Source organism: Dipodomys merriami, unplaced genomic scaffold, assembly GCF_024711535.1.
Source record: "Dipodomys merriami isolate MVZ:Mamm:240054 unplaced genomic scaffold, mDipMer1.0.p SCAF_408, whole genome shotgun sequence".
NCBI lineage: Eukaryota > Metazoa > Chordata > Mammalia > Rodentia > Heteromyidae > Dipodomys > Dipodomys merriami.
In genome coordinates this window covers 506,514-521,542 of record NW_027205693.1, presented here as the reverse complement: position 1 = coordinate 521,542, position 15,029 = coordinate 506,514, and the positions used below count along the sequence as shown (strand labels likewise).

The 15,029-nt window shown below is 51.8% G+C and overlaps 1 protein-coding gene across 4 annotated transcripts; it reads left to right on the top strand.

The window, feature by feature from the left end:
* Positions 1–3,518: 3,518 nt before the first annotated feature.
* On the top strand, positions 3,519–14,286 carry LOC138806771 (cAMP-responsive element-binding protein-like 2). Of its 4 annotated transcripts, none has more exons than XR_011365980.1 (5): positions 3,532–3,863; positions 6,010–6,207; positions 7,111–7,255; positions 7,424–7,557; positions 9,314–10,179. XR_011365980.1 is itself a non-coding variant. In XM_069992117.1 (4 exons), exons 1-4 carry the CDS (start codon positions 3,849–3,851, stop codon positions 14,181–14,183), a joined length of 477 nt encoding a protein of 158 aa, XP_069848218.1. In that variant the 5' UTR covers positions 3,519–3,848; the 3' UTR covers positions 14,184–14,286. The 4 variants fall into 4 exon arrangements, 2 of the variants coding, with proteins under 2 accessions (XP_069848218.1, XP_069848219.1); XR_011365979.1 differs by lacking the exon at positions 7,424–7,557 and adding an exon at positions 10,212–11,367 and having other exon boundaries at positions 3,535–3,863; positions 9,314–9,517; XM_069992117.1 differs by lacking the exons at positions 7,424–7,557; positions 9,314–10,179 and adding an exon at positions 14,065–14,286 and having other exon boundaries at positions 3,519–3,863.
* The last annotated feature ends 743 nt before the right edge of the window (positions 14,287–15,029 follow it).

Genomic DNA, 15,029 nt, shown 5'->3' with positions numbered 1-15,029 from the left:
TTTGTATGTGGAGGGTCATGTCTCCGTAACCAATGGCTATTTTTTGACCTGTGAAAGTTACACTTTTGTTTATATCTCTGCCTATCTGTCTCATAACTCCCACTGCTGTCTAAAGCTGTCTAGCTGTGGTGCTGCCCCATAAGGAGTTCTTCCAGCCTCAATGAGGTCGTAAAACTAGAAATCTGGTGCTGGATGAAAGTTTTGATAAACTACACCTTCGATCTGAAGCATAATATACTACCCTCACTTTCTCCTTGATTGGGACACCAGGATTGGCAGCGGGGCCTATAAGGGTGTCATGTGTTTGGCATGCATAGTGGTCAAAAATATTAATTACACCTCCTCTGCTACTGCACTGCTAAATCAAAAGCAGCAGGAACACAGGCTTGACAATAGTGCTGCCATTGATTACCTACTCTTACTTCACCATCAAGGGTGCGAGGAGGTAAAAAACATGCTGTTTTAACTTAACCGATAACAGCTATGCCATTAAGGAACAAATCAGGCTTCTCAAGGAATTTTAAAACAAAATCCAACAAAATAAAGGGGGATGGGACCTCTTTGGGTGGTTTACTCCCTGGCTCATGCCTATCTTGGGTCCCTTAACCACAATGTTCTGCCTTATTTTGATCATGACTCACTTGCTCAGGTACATGAAGAACATCCTCATGGTGAAGATGAGACCTGTCACCAATCAGTCTGTCAATCAAATGCTCCCAGAAGGGTACCACTTAACCACCTCTCAGCAGGAAGCAGCTCCAGAAGAAGAGACCTTTGCCCATAATACTGACCTGGTGCCCCCCCATCATTTATAAAACCAAAGAGTTGGGAATGTTAGTGAAATGAGCTCCCTTCCCATAGCTTAGTCCACTCCTTCCCTTCTCCTCAGCTTAGCATGCTCCCTTCCTAGGCAACACTAGGCCCAGGTAGCAAAGGCAGTAAAGAATCAACTTCCAACCCCCTTTACCTTGGGATGGCACTTCTCTGAGGCAGCTACCACCATAGAAGGTAGCCAGAGCCCCTCAGAGTGACCTTCAGGTCTGTCTGAGCAGCTGCAGGACCCTTATCTACTACTTGGATAGCAGCCATAAATCCTAGCCCACCATGATGAAGCCCTTGGCCCTCATTTCCACACCAGAGTCTCTGCCTCCTAGCCCCTTCTAGCCCCTCCTAAACCTCCTAGGTTATATTGGTCACTCCAAACAATAGCCAGTGTTGCTTCTCACTTCTCCCTTGTGAGAAGGGGTCTTGCCGGTCCCCTTTCCCAGCAATAAACCTTCCTTTGTTCTCTGTACCTGGATGTCTGCATGGTTCTCTGGCAAAGTCTAATAATCTATCATTAGCTTTCTTTTTAAAATCCTTAAATCATTGCAGGACTAGATCTAGGGGAAGTACCTCAGTAGGTACTGCTTGTCCCATGTCTTCCTGTGAAGTAAATCCAGTCACAACAACAGCAAACAAGAGCAGAAGCAAGCACAGACACAGACAGACACGACAGTACACAGAACGAGGAACAAGGTAAAAATCTCTCCTTTTTAGACCATTTTCATTATCGGCCAATCCTCTCCCTATGACAACTGCTATCAGGGAGGCAAAATGTCTGTTCTTCTGATAAAGGCAATATCACCTTGGTTCCTGGGAGGGGATTTCACATCACTCTCAATAAGGACATTCACAAGGGTGTCAAGGCGACCCTTGACCACCCAGCCTTAGAGAGCTTCACCGTGTCTAGCCTCTCTCTGTCTTAGGCCCACAGTGCACTTTCTCAACACAGTATACAGCAGCCCACGGAGTTGTACTCATCCAGAGGTCTCTTTTCTTCACCTGGGGCATCTTCCCCCAAAAGGTGGTTAAGGTCTCTTTCTTAGTCAGTGCACTAGGGTCTGTGGGAGGGGATTTCACGTCCCACACAGAGACAGTCTCATGCAAAAAAAAAAAAAAGATGCATTTATTGGGGAAGTGGATAGCTGATCAGCCAGGGATGCAGCACAGACTCAGGAGCTCAGACTGCACCCCCCTCTCCCCCCAGCAGGCCTCAAGCTGGGGTTTTTAAGGGCAAACCATGTGGTCCAGCCAGGCCACACACAGGTGACCAATGGAGTGACAGTCTGCCTCATCGTCACTGCTTGAACTAACCTCTCATCTTGGTTTGAACTGGCACTCAAATGTGATGGGTCCCCACACAAAGCAGGGGGATATTCTTCCCCATGGGGGTGGGAATAAGGCTGCTCCATCCTGGAAGGGCAAAGGTGGCCGGGCTGCTTTACTATTGTTAACCTTTGACATTTCACCATGCTGGTGGTCAAGCAGATTACACAATCTTATCACAGCAAGCAGAGGGACTGTCCAAACAGTCTTGACCTTTCCTAGAATCTCAACAGAGACAGCGTATTTCCTGATCTTGAGGTGCTTGTGAGAGAGCAGTATTTTAATTCTCAGGGGTGGGGAAGCTCTTAGTGCATTGAAGATGGAGTTCGTTTTGCTCTCCTTAACAGCAGCAAGAAGTCTCTGTTGTTCACCACGGCCCTGGCATTCTGGGGTGCAGAATACTGACCACCCCTTCCGTGGTTTCTGTGGGGAGTGTAAGGTGTGTGTGTGTGTGTGTGTGTGTGTGTGTGTGTGTGTGTGTGTGTGTGTGTGTGTGTGTGTGTGTGTGTGTGTGTGTGTGTCCTGAGGCTGGAACTTGGGGCTTGGGTGCTGTCCCTGAGCTTTTTCACTCAAGTCAGGTGCTCTACCACTTGAGGTTCTTTGTCTAGGGATTTACCCCCACCAAACAGACTTTCCTGTCCAGGCTGCTTCAAGTCCTGATCCTCAGATCTCAGCCTCCCAGCTGGGATGACCTGCATGAGCCATGGACAGTTGGCTCCTAACAAAGCTATTTTAGTAAGAGGAGAGAGGGGGGTGAGGGGGCACAGAGAGCTGGAAGAACAGGTGGGACCGGTGTGTGCCACGCAGCCAGTCTGTCACCAGGAGAAACAGTACAGTGGGAGAATGTTCCAGCAGGGCAACAGTGCCTCTGTGTGGAGTCCCAGGTGCAGGGAATGGGGGAAGCTGCATGGTGGAGGCTCGGTGGGCCTTGCAGGTAGCAAAGGTGGGATCACGGATAGAGATGGACAGCTGTCCATCCAGGGACCACCTTCTTCTAAGTCATTCCCAACTTTTGTTTGTTTGTTTGTAGGAATACTGTTTTTTGTCGGTCCTGGGGCTTGAATTCAGGGCCTGAGCACTGTCCCTCTGCTCTTCAGCTCAAGTCTGGTGCTCTACCACTGGAGCTACAGCTCCACTTCTGGCTTTTTGCTGGTCAGTTGGCAGTAACGCACGTTTCTGCCCAGGCTGGCTTCGAACTGGGGTCAACAGCCTCCGGGCCTCCAGAGCGCAGGCGCGCTAGGGGGGGGGGCCCCGGACGCCGGGCACAGTGCATTGTGGGAGTCGTAGTTCCCCTGGCACCCGGCCCCGCCCCCGGGCGCCTGCGGGCCGCCGAACAACAGTCGCCCTGGCCGAAGCTCTCTGGGACTTGTAGTTCTTTCCCCAGTCGGCCGCGTTCAGACTGCGGGAGAGCCGACTACCATTCCCAGAATCCCGCGCGGGCACGGCGGCCGCCGAGCGCCGCGTCTCCGGTCTCGGCCGGTCGCGGGCGTCTGTAAACACCCTGAGGCCGCCATGGGGCGAGCGGCGGAGGCGGCGGCCCCGCCGCGGGGCGTTCGCGGCCCCCGGCGTCCGCTTCGCCGGTCTTGAGGCGGCCTCCGGGCCCGCGGACTGCGGCTGCGGGGAGGAGGCGGCGGGCCGGGGAGGAGCGGCGGACCTCATCTCGTCCTCGGCGGCGCCCGGGCGGGCGGAGGCCCGTGGCCATGGACGACAGCAAGGTGGGCGTGAGGGGGACGTGGGGGGGCCGAAGGGGGTACGGGGGTTGTGAGGGGGAAACGGGGGACGTGGGGGGGAGGAGGCGTGACAGGACGTGGGGGGCGTGAGGGGGGACCTGGGGGCATGAGGGGGGATGGGGGGACGTGGGGGCCTGAGGGGGGATCTGGGGGCATGAGGGGGGATGGGGACTTGAAGGGGGAGGGAGGGCGTGGAGGGTGTGAGGTGGGAAGTGGGGTGGCATGGGGAAGTGGGGGGCGTGAGAGGGGAACATGGGGTGGTGTGGGGGGCCATGGTGGGCATGGGGGCCAGAGTGGAGAGTGAAATGGGGGGCCCGGGGCACCAGTGGGCCCCGCCTCCTCCTGATTTTTTCCCAAGTGCCGCCCTGCCCCTGGGCCTTCAGCGCCCTAAGCCTGAGGGGCCTGCGAGACTCAGGCCTAGGCCTCCACTCTGGTCACCCCTCTGGCAACCCAGTTGGCCAGCTCTTCTCAGAAGTGCAAGCCTGCGCCTGGACATGGCCCCTGGCCAAGGGAAGGAGCCGCTGTGCCTTTTCTTCATGGGCTCCGTGCCTCCCAGTTGACCCCTGTTAACCAATGGACCCCTCTGTGGATCCTCACTGAGCGCCCCCATACTGGAGTCTCTCCCCTTGGTGGGGCCCTCGGGGGTTCTGTGGCCAGAGCGCCACGGCTCACCTCCTCTAGAACACCTTCTCCAAGAAGAGCACTTGGGGGCTGGGAAGGTGGCTCAGTGGTAGAGAGCTTGCCTTGCATGCATGAGGCCCTGGATTCAATTCCTCAGCACCACATAAGCAAAAAGATAAAAGCCAGAAGTGGCGCTGAGGCTCAAGTGGTAGAGCGCTAGCCTTGAGCTGAAGAGCTGAGGGACAGTGCCCCGGCCCAGAGTTCAGGCCCCACAACCGGACCCAAAAAAAAAAACAAAAAAGAAGAGCACTTGGAGCCAGGGCCATGGCTCTGCCTGCCCCTAATCCTAGCCACTCAGGAGGTGGAGATCTGAGCATTTGCTTCAGAAAACTCTCAGAGTCCCTTAACTAGCAAAAAGCTGAGGCTCAAGTGGTAGAGCTTTTTTTTTTTTCTGCTTATGTGGTGCTGAGGAATCGAACCCAGGGCTTCATGCATGGGAGGCAAGCACTCTACCACTGAGCTACCTTCCCAGCCCAAATTCTAATTTTTTTTTTTTTGGCTGGTCATGGGGCCTGAACTGTGGGCCTGGGCACTGTCCCTCAGCTCTTCAGCTCAAGGTGAGCACTCTACCACTTCAGCCACAGCGCCACTTCTGGCTTTTTCTGCTTATGTGGTTCTGAGGAATCGAACCCAGGGCCTCATGCATGCTAGACAAGTGCTCTACCACTGAGCCACTGTCCCAGCCCCTCAAGTGGTAGAGCTTTGAGCACAAACGCTATGGGACAGTGTCCAGGCCCTTCGTTCAAGCCCCAGGACCAGCACAAAAAGAAAATCCTGAAATTCCTATTAACCTACTTAATATCCATCATCAGCTAGCCTTTTCCCCTTTCCTGAACTAAATTGCTCGGGATACATCATTTCTCATAGAGTTTCATAAGCATAAAACATAGATAAAGCAATACTCAGAGAATTCTTCACAATCTTTGTATACTTCTCTGTTGAGTTGTTAACATGGCAATCACAACGAGCTTGTAATTTTGAGTATGGATTTTTTACTTCCTCAGGTAATTAAAAATTCTTCATAAACTAAACATTTAGTGTATTATCCACCTTTAAATGGCCTAAAAAGTGTACTGCTAAAGAATATAATTTTTTTTTTGGCTGGTCCTATGCTTGAACTCAGGGCTTGGGCGCTGTCGCCAAGCCTCTTTGTACCCAAGGCTAGTGCTCTACCACTTGAGCCACAGCACCACTTCCAGCTTTTTCCTGAGTAGTTTATTGGAGATAAGAGTCTTGCAAACTTTCCTATTTGGGCTGGCTTTGAACTGAGATCCTCAGATTCCAAATTCCCGAATAGCTGAGATTACAGGTGTGAACCACTGGCACCCAAACTTAATTATGACTGACTTGCTAGCAAAAGTCTCTGTGCACCTCTTTTTTCCATGAGGATCCTGGGAGGGGCTGAGGTTGGCCAGAGGCTGATTGGACCCTGCCTTCTCTCTTGCTGCAGGTGGTAGGTGGCAAAGTGAAGAAGCCAGGCAAGCGGGGCCGGAAGCCAGCCAAAATTGACCTGAAAGCCAAACTGGAGAGGAGCCGGCAGAGTGCCCGGGAGTGCCGTGCCCGGAAGAAGCTCAGATACCAATACCTGGAGGAGCTGGTGTCCAGCCGAGAGCGGGCCATATGTGCTCTCCGAGAGGAGCTGGACATGGTAATGGTGGGATGCCCTCAGTGCCACCTGGTGGTCACAGGATCCCCAAAATGGAGCAGCCTGTCCTGCAGCATCACTGCAAAGGCTGTTCCTCTGGTAGCCCGTGTGTTTGTGTGTGTGTGTACGTGTGTGCGCATGCACAGCAGGCTTACATTTCCTCACACCACTGATGCAGGACAGTTGTGCCTGCCTGTTCCATGGGGAGATTGCTAATGAGAGAAGACACTAGAAAATCACCCTGGCTAAAAGAAGAGGCTCTACATTCATATACTGTGACTACTTTGTAGCCAGGCATGGTGGCCCATGCCTATGATCCCCGCACAATGAACGCTAAAGCAGGAAGATAAGTAGATTGAGGCCAGCCTGGGCTGTCTAGCGACTCTTTCTCAAATCACAGCACATGTATCTATTTCCTGTTGCAGACGTGCAGTAGAACGCTGTGTAATGGTGGCCAGGTGAATTTCCATGTTTATCCAGTTGTGGGGTGATGGCGGTTGGTGTGGGATGATAGTGATGCCAGCATGAGCTCTGAGATGCTGGGGCAGAGACTGCAACCAGCCAGAGAAGGCAGCCGGGCAGAGACCTCAGCTGGGCAGATACCAGGGTCCCTCACCTGTGCAACACCAGAGCCAACGCAGGTGCTGATGGCATGTGTACCACGAGGTCATGGTGTGGAGGCTGCGTGTATATGTGTGTATGTGAGAGAGCTGGAGGGTAGGCAAGGGAAGTGAGAGGAGCACCCACTAGATTTCCCTCAGGCTTGGGGGACAGCACACTGGGGAGACAAGAGTTCAAGCAGCATCTGACACTTCATGAGAGGGATAACCAGCACCCATGGGGGTGGAGCGGGCTCCCTCCCGCAGTGTGCGTGTGACCTTTCACCGATACTTGCTTCTCTTCCAGTATAAACAGTGGTGCGTGGCCATGGACCAAGGAAAAATCCCTTCTGAGATCAAGGCCCTGCTCACTGCAGAAGAGCAGAGCAAATCTCAGCAGAGCACCAGCAGGCTCAGCAAGACCGGCAAGGCAGACGCCGCCAGCAATTCCTGTGCGTACAGTGCCCGCCCTGGGGCGGCCCGCAGGCCGGGGGTGTGTGAGTGTGTTACATGATGCGTGTGCTTAAAGCATGAGCTTGATGTGGGGGTGCAGTGCACAAGTGCAGCTGAAGGGGCCATGCATTCTCCATACTGAAGTGTGATTCCCATGGTGTTCATAGAGAGCAAGCGAAGGCCAAGTGTGGCGGTGTGCACCTGTAATTCCAGCGCCAGGCTGGCCCGACCACCTAGCAAGAGCTCCGTCCATAAGCAGGAGTGGCATCACTTACTGTTTCTAGCTCACAAGAACTTTCACGTAGGTTAAATATTTAATAATTGCAATGAAGGTTTATACTTTTAATTCTTTGGGAGTACACACTATATGCTTAGCATACCTGAGGGCCCGGGGTTCAGTCCCAGCTCCCACAAAATGGAAGAATTAAGAGCGGGCTGGATGAGGACCCCCCCCCCCAGGGCCCCAGGTGCAGTGGTGGCGGTTAAACCAAGGCTGCTGGAGGGCCATCTTTCTAATGAAGTGAGATACACTAGGAGCTGTGCGGGGGGGGGGGAGGGGGGGGGGGGCCGCGGGTAGGTGAGGCACTTGGTCATACCATCCTCAGGGCTGGATCTTGCTTGGGGAGAATGCCTAGCTTCTCTGTGTGTGCATTGAGTTTTGTTGAACGCTCTTTGTCTAGTGCTGGCCTCTCCCAGGTCTGGCTGGCGGCCCCCCTCCCCCACTCAGACATCCTCACTTCTAGATGGCCTTGATGTACAAAGTGTCCATTTGGAGGAAATGGGCTTATCTTGTTCTCTATGTTGCTCAGAGCTGGCGTCACAGCCCAAGGTCAGGAAGATTGGCCGCAGCATTTATCTCAGAAGTTGGACGTGGCTCCAGTTCCCGTTTGTTTTTCTTGACAGCGTGAGGGAGGCTGTGGGCTATGAACAGCACTTGTTCAGACTTTGAAGACTATATGGTGTTGGGCCTGCTATAGTGGCACACTCCTGTAGTCCCAGCACTTGGGAGCCTGAGGCAAGAGGATTGTGAATTCTGGGCCAACCTTGGCTAGTTAGCCATCTAAGAAAAATGAGGATGAGGAGGATGCCAGGTAGTGGCCTCGTTCTGCAGATGCTCTGGTGACACTGAGTAGTTAGGAGAAAAAAGCAGTGCTGGAGCGCCTGCTTACAGGAGCTTGAACAGGAGAAGATACCACCTTTCATAAAACCTGTGTGAGTTGAAGACGTGGGCTTGATGTTCATTTTTATCTATAGCCAGTCCTGGGACTTGAACTCAGGGCCTGGGCTCTACCACTTGAGCCACAGTGCCACTTCTGGCATTTTCTTTTTTGGTCGGTCATGGTCCTCGAACTCTGTCCCTGCACTTTTCAGCTCAAAGGGAGCACTCTCCCACTTGAGCCAAAGTGCCACTTCCGGTTTTCTAGTGGTTTATTGGAGATAAGAGTCTCATGGACTTTACTGCCCGGGCTGGCTTTGAACCATGATCCTCAGATCTCAGCCTCCTGAGTAGCTAGGATTACAGAGGTGTGAGCCACCAGCACCCGGCTTCTGGCATTTTCTGTGTATGTGGTACTGAGGAATCGAACCCAGGGCTTCATGCATTCTAGGCGAGCACTCTACTACTGAACCACCTTCCCAGCCTTGACTTGATGTTTATTAACTGAGTCCAAACTGATAGTAAAAAAAAAAGCAAAATTTTGCTACTTGTCTCTTAGTTTGCATTTCTCTTCTTTTTCTTTTTTTGGTTGGTCATGGGACTTAAACTCAGGGCCCAGGCGCTGTCCCTGAGCTCTTTTGCTCAAAGCTAGTGCTCTACCATTTGAACCACAGCTTGACTTCTGGCTTTTTGGTGGTTCATTGGAGATGAGTCTCATGGAGACTTTCTGTGCCTGGGCTGGCTTCAAACCACGATCCTCAGATCTCAGCTCCTAAGTAACTGGGATGACAGGCGTGAGCCACCAGTGCCTGGCCTGATACAACTTTTCAAAAGACAAAGGCCATGAGTTGTAGGACAGGCTGGGCAGACCTCACCGACCAGTGAACCTGGTGTTTTTCAGGGTGAAGGTCTGTGAGGAGATCTGATCGCCACCCCAGGCCTTGGGTCCGACTCTGAGAGTGTGCGGCATCTGCCAGTTGTGCAAGCGAGCGTGGATCACAGATCAGAGCGTAGAGTTTCTGCTCTAACTCCACCATGCCCACCACGTTCAAGTGTGGCGATGCTCGAACACCGGGAATAGAAAACGGGTGAAGACTGGGCCTTGGTACCTGCACTCCATATGGCTTCTTTGGTTAATTGATGTTCTTTCCATGTAATTGTGTGCATGGGCGCAGTGCGTGCATGTGTATGTACATGTGTGTGCGAGTTTGGGTGTCACCTCCTCTCCTTTTGGTCACCCCACAAAGAGAAACCAAATGGGCTGATGACGGACTAGGTGCTGGGTCTTTACGTTGACTTGAGTCTCATGTATTTCTGGCTCCTGTCAGCCGTTCCAACGCAAGCATTAGTGAATCTAGTCTCTGTTGTCACAATCTACACCTGTGCTGCACAATGCACATATCAGCAAAACCCACCGAGGAGGCCCCGTGGCAGCCCCCATCTGGGCAACTGCTGTCTTCCCAGCTATATTTAACGATTTTGCCACGGCCACGTGGACACGTGGAGAGTAGTGATCACATTTGATTTTTAACCAAAGCAGCCATCAGTCACCCACAGTGTGTATGTGTGTGTGTGCCCGTCTGTGTCCAGAGGACTGGCCTGCTTGTGTTCTCAGTTCAGTGAGAACTTTCTGAAGAAGATGGAGAAGCAGATGTTGAGACTGAATCTTGCTATCTGGGGCAGAGCCAGGCTGTGTTCCTCTCCCCTCCTCTCCCCTCCCCTCCCCTCCCCTCCCCTCCCCTCCCCTCCCCTCCCCTCCCCTCCCCTCCCCTCCCCTCCCCTCCCCTCCCCTCCTGCAGGCACTGGAAGAAGCAGACTCAGCCTGGCCCGTCCTGTGCGCAGTCCACACTCAGATCACTGGTGAGCGCGGCCAGCAGGTCCAGTTTCTGCGTTGCGTTCGCAGGAGATTCATGTCTTCCTAGGGCCGTGCTGGAGACAGAATGGAGATGGCTGACCGTGCTCAAGGATGCGGCTGCTGATTTAAAGGCGGCTTCGGATTGTCCACTGGTCAACTGTGGTCTGTTCTTGTTCCTCTGTGCTGGATTTAGTCCCTTTTGATAGCCCGGAGTCCTTTCAAAGCAAACATTCCAAAGTGAGCGTCGAGGAGCCCCTTTCTGGTGGTCCCTGTGCCTGGTGCATGATTTATTGGACTTTTTCCACTTGGTATTTTGGACCTGATCAGACCAAGAGACTCTCCTGGGCTTGAAAAAAGAGTTCCGATTGCCGTGGGAACGGTGCTGGCCGTGCACTTTGGCGGCCTGGAAGCATGTGCTCCCTTTGATCGAAGCCATGGGCCCTGCCTCAACCTTCACCCTTCCCCTTCTTCCTTCCCTCCCTCCTTCCCCTCCCCGCTTCTCCCTTCCTCTCTCTCTGCAGGGCATGTGAGGGGGCGCCCCTGCTTGTCCACTGGGGCTGACCCCCACTGAGCACAGCCCCCATCCCGCTTCATAGAGAAAGGCACGGAAGTGGGGAGGCGTGGTGTGTATCCCAGAGACCTGCCAGAATTTCAGCATCGGCTCCCCAGCATGGACCAGCAGGGAGTGCAGCCCCCCCAGGCTGGGCCAGGGCGTAGGGCCCAGGTGAAGTCAGAAATCTCTCTCTTCTGTCTAAATCACAACTATCACTGTTTGCCAACTAATTGACTTAAACTCAGCATCACCAGTTAGCATTTTATTTTATCCTATCATCTTTGAATTATGATAGATTTGATTTGGCTAATTACAGAAAGTATAGGTTTAAACTGGACTTAACCTCTAGTTAAAGGCAAATAAAACTTAAAAACATAAGTGCTGTATTTCACAAATCAGCTGCGTAATATCAATTACCTCTTTAGTTCTCAAAGGACGACGACGACGATTAAGCCACATGGTATTTGGGGCATTGAAGGATTTTTCTTTTCCTGAAGAGCATTGTACAATTATATTTTTATGAGAAATAAAGTATCTTCACCAGAAACATGTCCAGCTGTCTTTTTCAGAGCACTGTAATATGTCTGTCTGCTTAGCGTTGTTTTTAAAAAGTATGGGATTTAAAGAGAAAAATCGGTCTGGGCCCATTTCTGAGTCACCTTGAACGAGAATATCTTGGCTCAAAAATCAGTGGAAGCAGAAAAGTCTGTGAGACTCCATCTCCAAAGCAACCAGCCAAAAGCCAGGCTGGAGGCATGGTTCAAGCAGTAGAGCACAAGTCAGGCAGGCAGCTTCGAGTGAGCACAAGAACCTGAGTTCAGACCTCAGTACCACCACAATAAAAAAAAAAAAAAAAAAAGTGAATGTGTCTGTGTCTGGTGGTAAAACATGTGCCTAGCAAGCATGAAGCCTAGGATCTAATCCTCAATACCAGAAAGCAAAGGGGTGATTTGTTATGCAGCAGTAGATGGCCGTTACAGATCTTCTGTTTTCCTTAAGTACATATTTCATATTTAGTTAATAGTCTAGAACATCTTCCACCAGATAACGACGAAGGCAGTCCTAGCTCTCCTTCCTGCTTTTCAGATTCCAGACTCCACAAGCAACTCCCAGACGACTCCTAGCCCCAGTTGTTGTGGAAGTGCTGTCTGAACCTGGAGCTTGCTGGGAGGGGCGATCACCCACAGGCCCCACTGCTTCTCTGGCTGGCTCACGTTCTTGTCTCCATTGGGGAGAAGTAGGGGTACACGTCCACCCCAGTCCCAGCATGGTGGATGGGCCCTGGATGCCTGGCGGGTTCCAGCACCTGACCAGGAGCTGGAAGTTCCTTCTGCAGAGCTCCAGGTTCCCAGCCCAATCATTATGTGCCCAGCTAATCATCTGAAGTAAAAGTAGCTGCTCCCCGCCCCCGCCCCATCTCCTGTAATCAAAGCAGCATGCCAATTTCAAATTTTTCAGAAAAATCAAAGGCCTGGATGCTGGTGGCTCATTCCTGCAATCTTAGCTACTCAGGAGAGTAAGACCTGGAAGAATGTGGTTCAAAGCTAGCCCAAGCTAAAAAGTTGAGGGTTTCCATGTTTAGTTAACCAGCCAGCCTTGGAGGCATGGCTCAAGTGGTGTGTTGACCATGAGCAAAAAAGTTGATGCAGCTGTGAGTTCAAGCTGTATTACCTGCGAAACAATACAAATTAAAGGGGCTTTTGTGCCAGGCGCCCGTGGCTCATGCCTGTAATCCTAGCTACTCAGGAGGCTGAGATCTGAGGATGAGGATCATGGTTCAAAGCCAGCCCAGGCAAGGAAAGTCTGTGAGACTTGTATCTCCAATAAGCCACTAGAAAACCTGAAGTGGCGCTGTGGCTCAAACGGTAGAGCACTTGCCTTCAGCTGAAGAGCGCAGGGACAGCGCCCAAGCCCAGAGTTCAAGCCCCAAGACCGACCAAAGAAAATAAAGGGGCTTTTGTAATCGTTATTTCAGTATTGGGGATCAAACCCAAGGCCTTGTATGTCAGGTGGGACTTGAGCCACATACACCCCCAGTCTCAAATCCAAGTTCTTTACAATATTTGTGTGCCTCCATTTCGATCTTACTTGGGGTCTCACCTCACAATCACCAAAGCTGTCTTTTTAGCACCTGCTCTCGCTTGATTCCGAGTAGGCCTGTGTTTGCCCTAATGGCGGCCCGTGCCCCAGAGTGGCTGCGGGCATTCCAGGCACGTTGCCTTGCTGACTTCCCTGTGAGTGAGAATCCCAGCCCTGCACCCACCCAAGGCTGCTTCCTTCTGTGTTCTGCACCCCAACTTTTAAGCTGTTCCTGCCTAGCAAGCATTTGGAAGGGGCAGAGGACAAGTGGACCCCTGCCACCTTCTTCCCTTCTGTCCCACTGGACTCCTTCCCTCCCAACGCCCTGAATCTAAAGGTCTCACCCAACCCAGATGGAAACCCAGGAAGGAAAGCTGGCCTGTGGTCGGGCAATTTCCACTGTTCCCAGTGGAGCTAGCACAGGCTGTGTGGTATTAAAAAGAACTTCCATGCACACACACGCGCGCATGTGCGCGCGCGTGCGAGGCAACAACAGAATTTAACAAGGAACACAGGCAACTTTTATTGAGGCCTTTCCTGAAATTTTCCCTAAGGTAGGGGTATGTGTGTGTGTACATGTGCGTGTGCCTGTGCACACCTGTGCACTAATCCTGGGGTTTGAACTCTGCTTTCGCTCCAGCTTGACGTTTTCACCCGAGGCTGGCGCTCTACCACTTGCACCATACCTTCCTTTCCATCAGGCTGTGAATTCTGAGTCCCATGCTAAAGGGGTAGAAAAGGGAGAGACTCTGGCAGATGTGGGGTACCACTGCCAGTTTGGGGGTCCCGTGGGGTTAGGAAATGGTCACGTTCATATAGGTAACCCTGTGACTAGTGAGTGCGTTTGCAGGTTTCATGTGATGTGGGAACGCCATCTGGTAGGGGGGAAGTTTGTTGTTTGTTCGCTGACTAGTTTATCTCAGCCTTGTCCCTCCTGTGCTGGCAGCTGCTGCTGGCCACACCGCCACCAAGCGGCCACGCCAGGAACCTTCTTCATACTTGGCACAGGCCAAGGGTAGGGGTGAAACGGTGCTGAGCTGGGGGTGCAGAAGGCATTTTGGTTGACCCTGATGTCACCTCTTTATGAGTTCATCTTCTGAATAATGTGGGCTTGGCTCCTTCTGTGCTGACTCTAATTTGCTTGTTTCGTTTGTGCTTATTACAGATGGGGACAGCTTCAAAGAGGGAAAATTAGGCAACGCTACGCATTTTCTACCTAAGGTTCCTGATTGTTTCGCCATGAGATTAAATGATGGGAGGCTCCCGGCAAGATCTGCAACGTAGCAGGCACTGGTGGCTCACGCCTGTCATCCCAGCCACTCAGGAGGCTGAGATCTGAGGATCACAGTTTGAAGCCAGACAGCCAGGAAAACCCATGAGACTCTTCATCTGCAACTAACCAGCACAAAGTTGGAAATGAGCTGTGGTTCAAGTGGTAGAGCACTAGCCTTGAGCAAAAAAAAAAAAAGAGAGAGAGTTGAAGGACAGCACCCAGGCCCTGAATTCAAGCCCCAGTACTGGGTAGGAAAAAAAAAAAGACCCCCCCAATGTATGGAGCAGGGCTTTGCATTGCCTGTGGCTACAAGAGAATGTGGACAGTACTCCTCCTAGATGCTACTTGGTAGAAGTAAGAAAAGCTCCTGGAACGTTCCACACTGGCATATTTGAGAATGTTTGACCTATGTAACCCCATAGTTAAAAAAAAAAAAAAAAACTCAGTGTGGAGGGAAAAACATATATATGGTGAGGCAGAGGAGGCTTCAACCAAGACTGAAAAAGTGAGAAAGATGCTTCCTTCTAGAAGGCATCAAACTGACACACGTTGTAATTGTATTGTAATTATATTGTAACTAATGTATATATTTCTTTTTTTTCTTTCGGTGCCAATCCTGGAGCTTGAAATCAAGGCCTGGGCGCTGCCCCTGAGCTGCTTTTGCTCAAGTCTGGTGCTCTACCACTTGAGCCACAGAGCCACTTCCAGTTTTGGGGGGTTTTTGGTAGTTTGTTGGAGATAAAAGAGTCTCATGGACTTTCCTGCCCAGGTTAGTTTGAACTACAAACATCAGATCTCGGCCTCTCAGCATGACAGACGTGAGCCACCAGTGCCTGGCTAATGTACATTATTCTAGG

Excerpts from the sequence above, each read along its gene's own strand:
- LOC138806771 (XM_069992117.1), top strand. Across the intron at positions 6,208-7,110 it reads TCCGAGAGGAGCTGGACATG|TATAAACAGTGGTGCGTGGC; the intron begins GTAATGGTGGGA and ends CTTCTCTTCCAG. Across the intron at positions 7,256-14,064 it reads AGACGCCGCCAGCAATTCCT|ATGGGGACAGCTTCAAAGAG; the intron begins GTGCGTACAGTG and ends TGCTTATTACAG.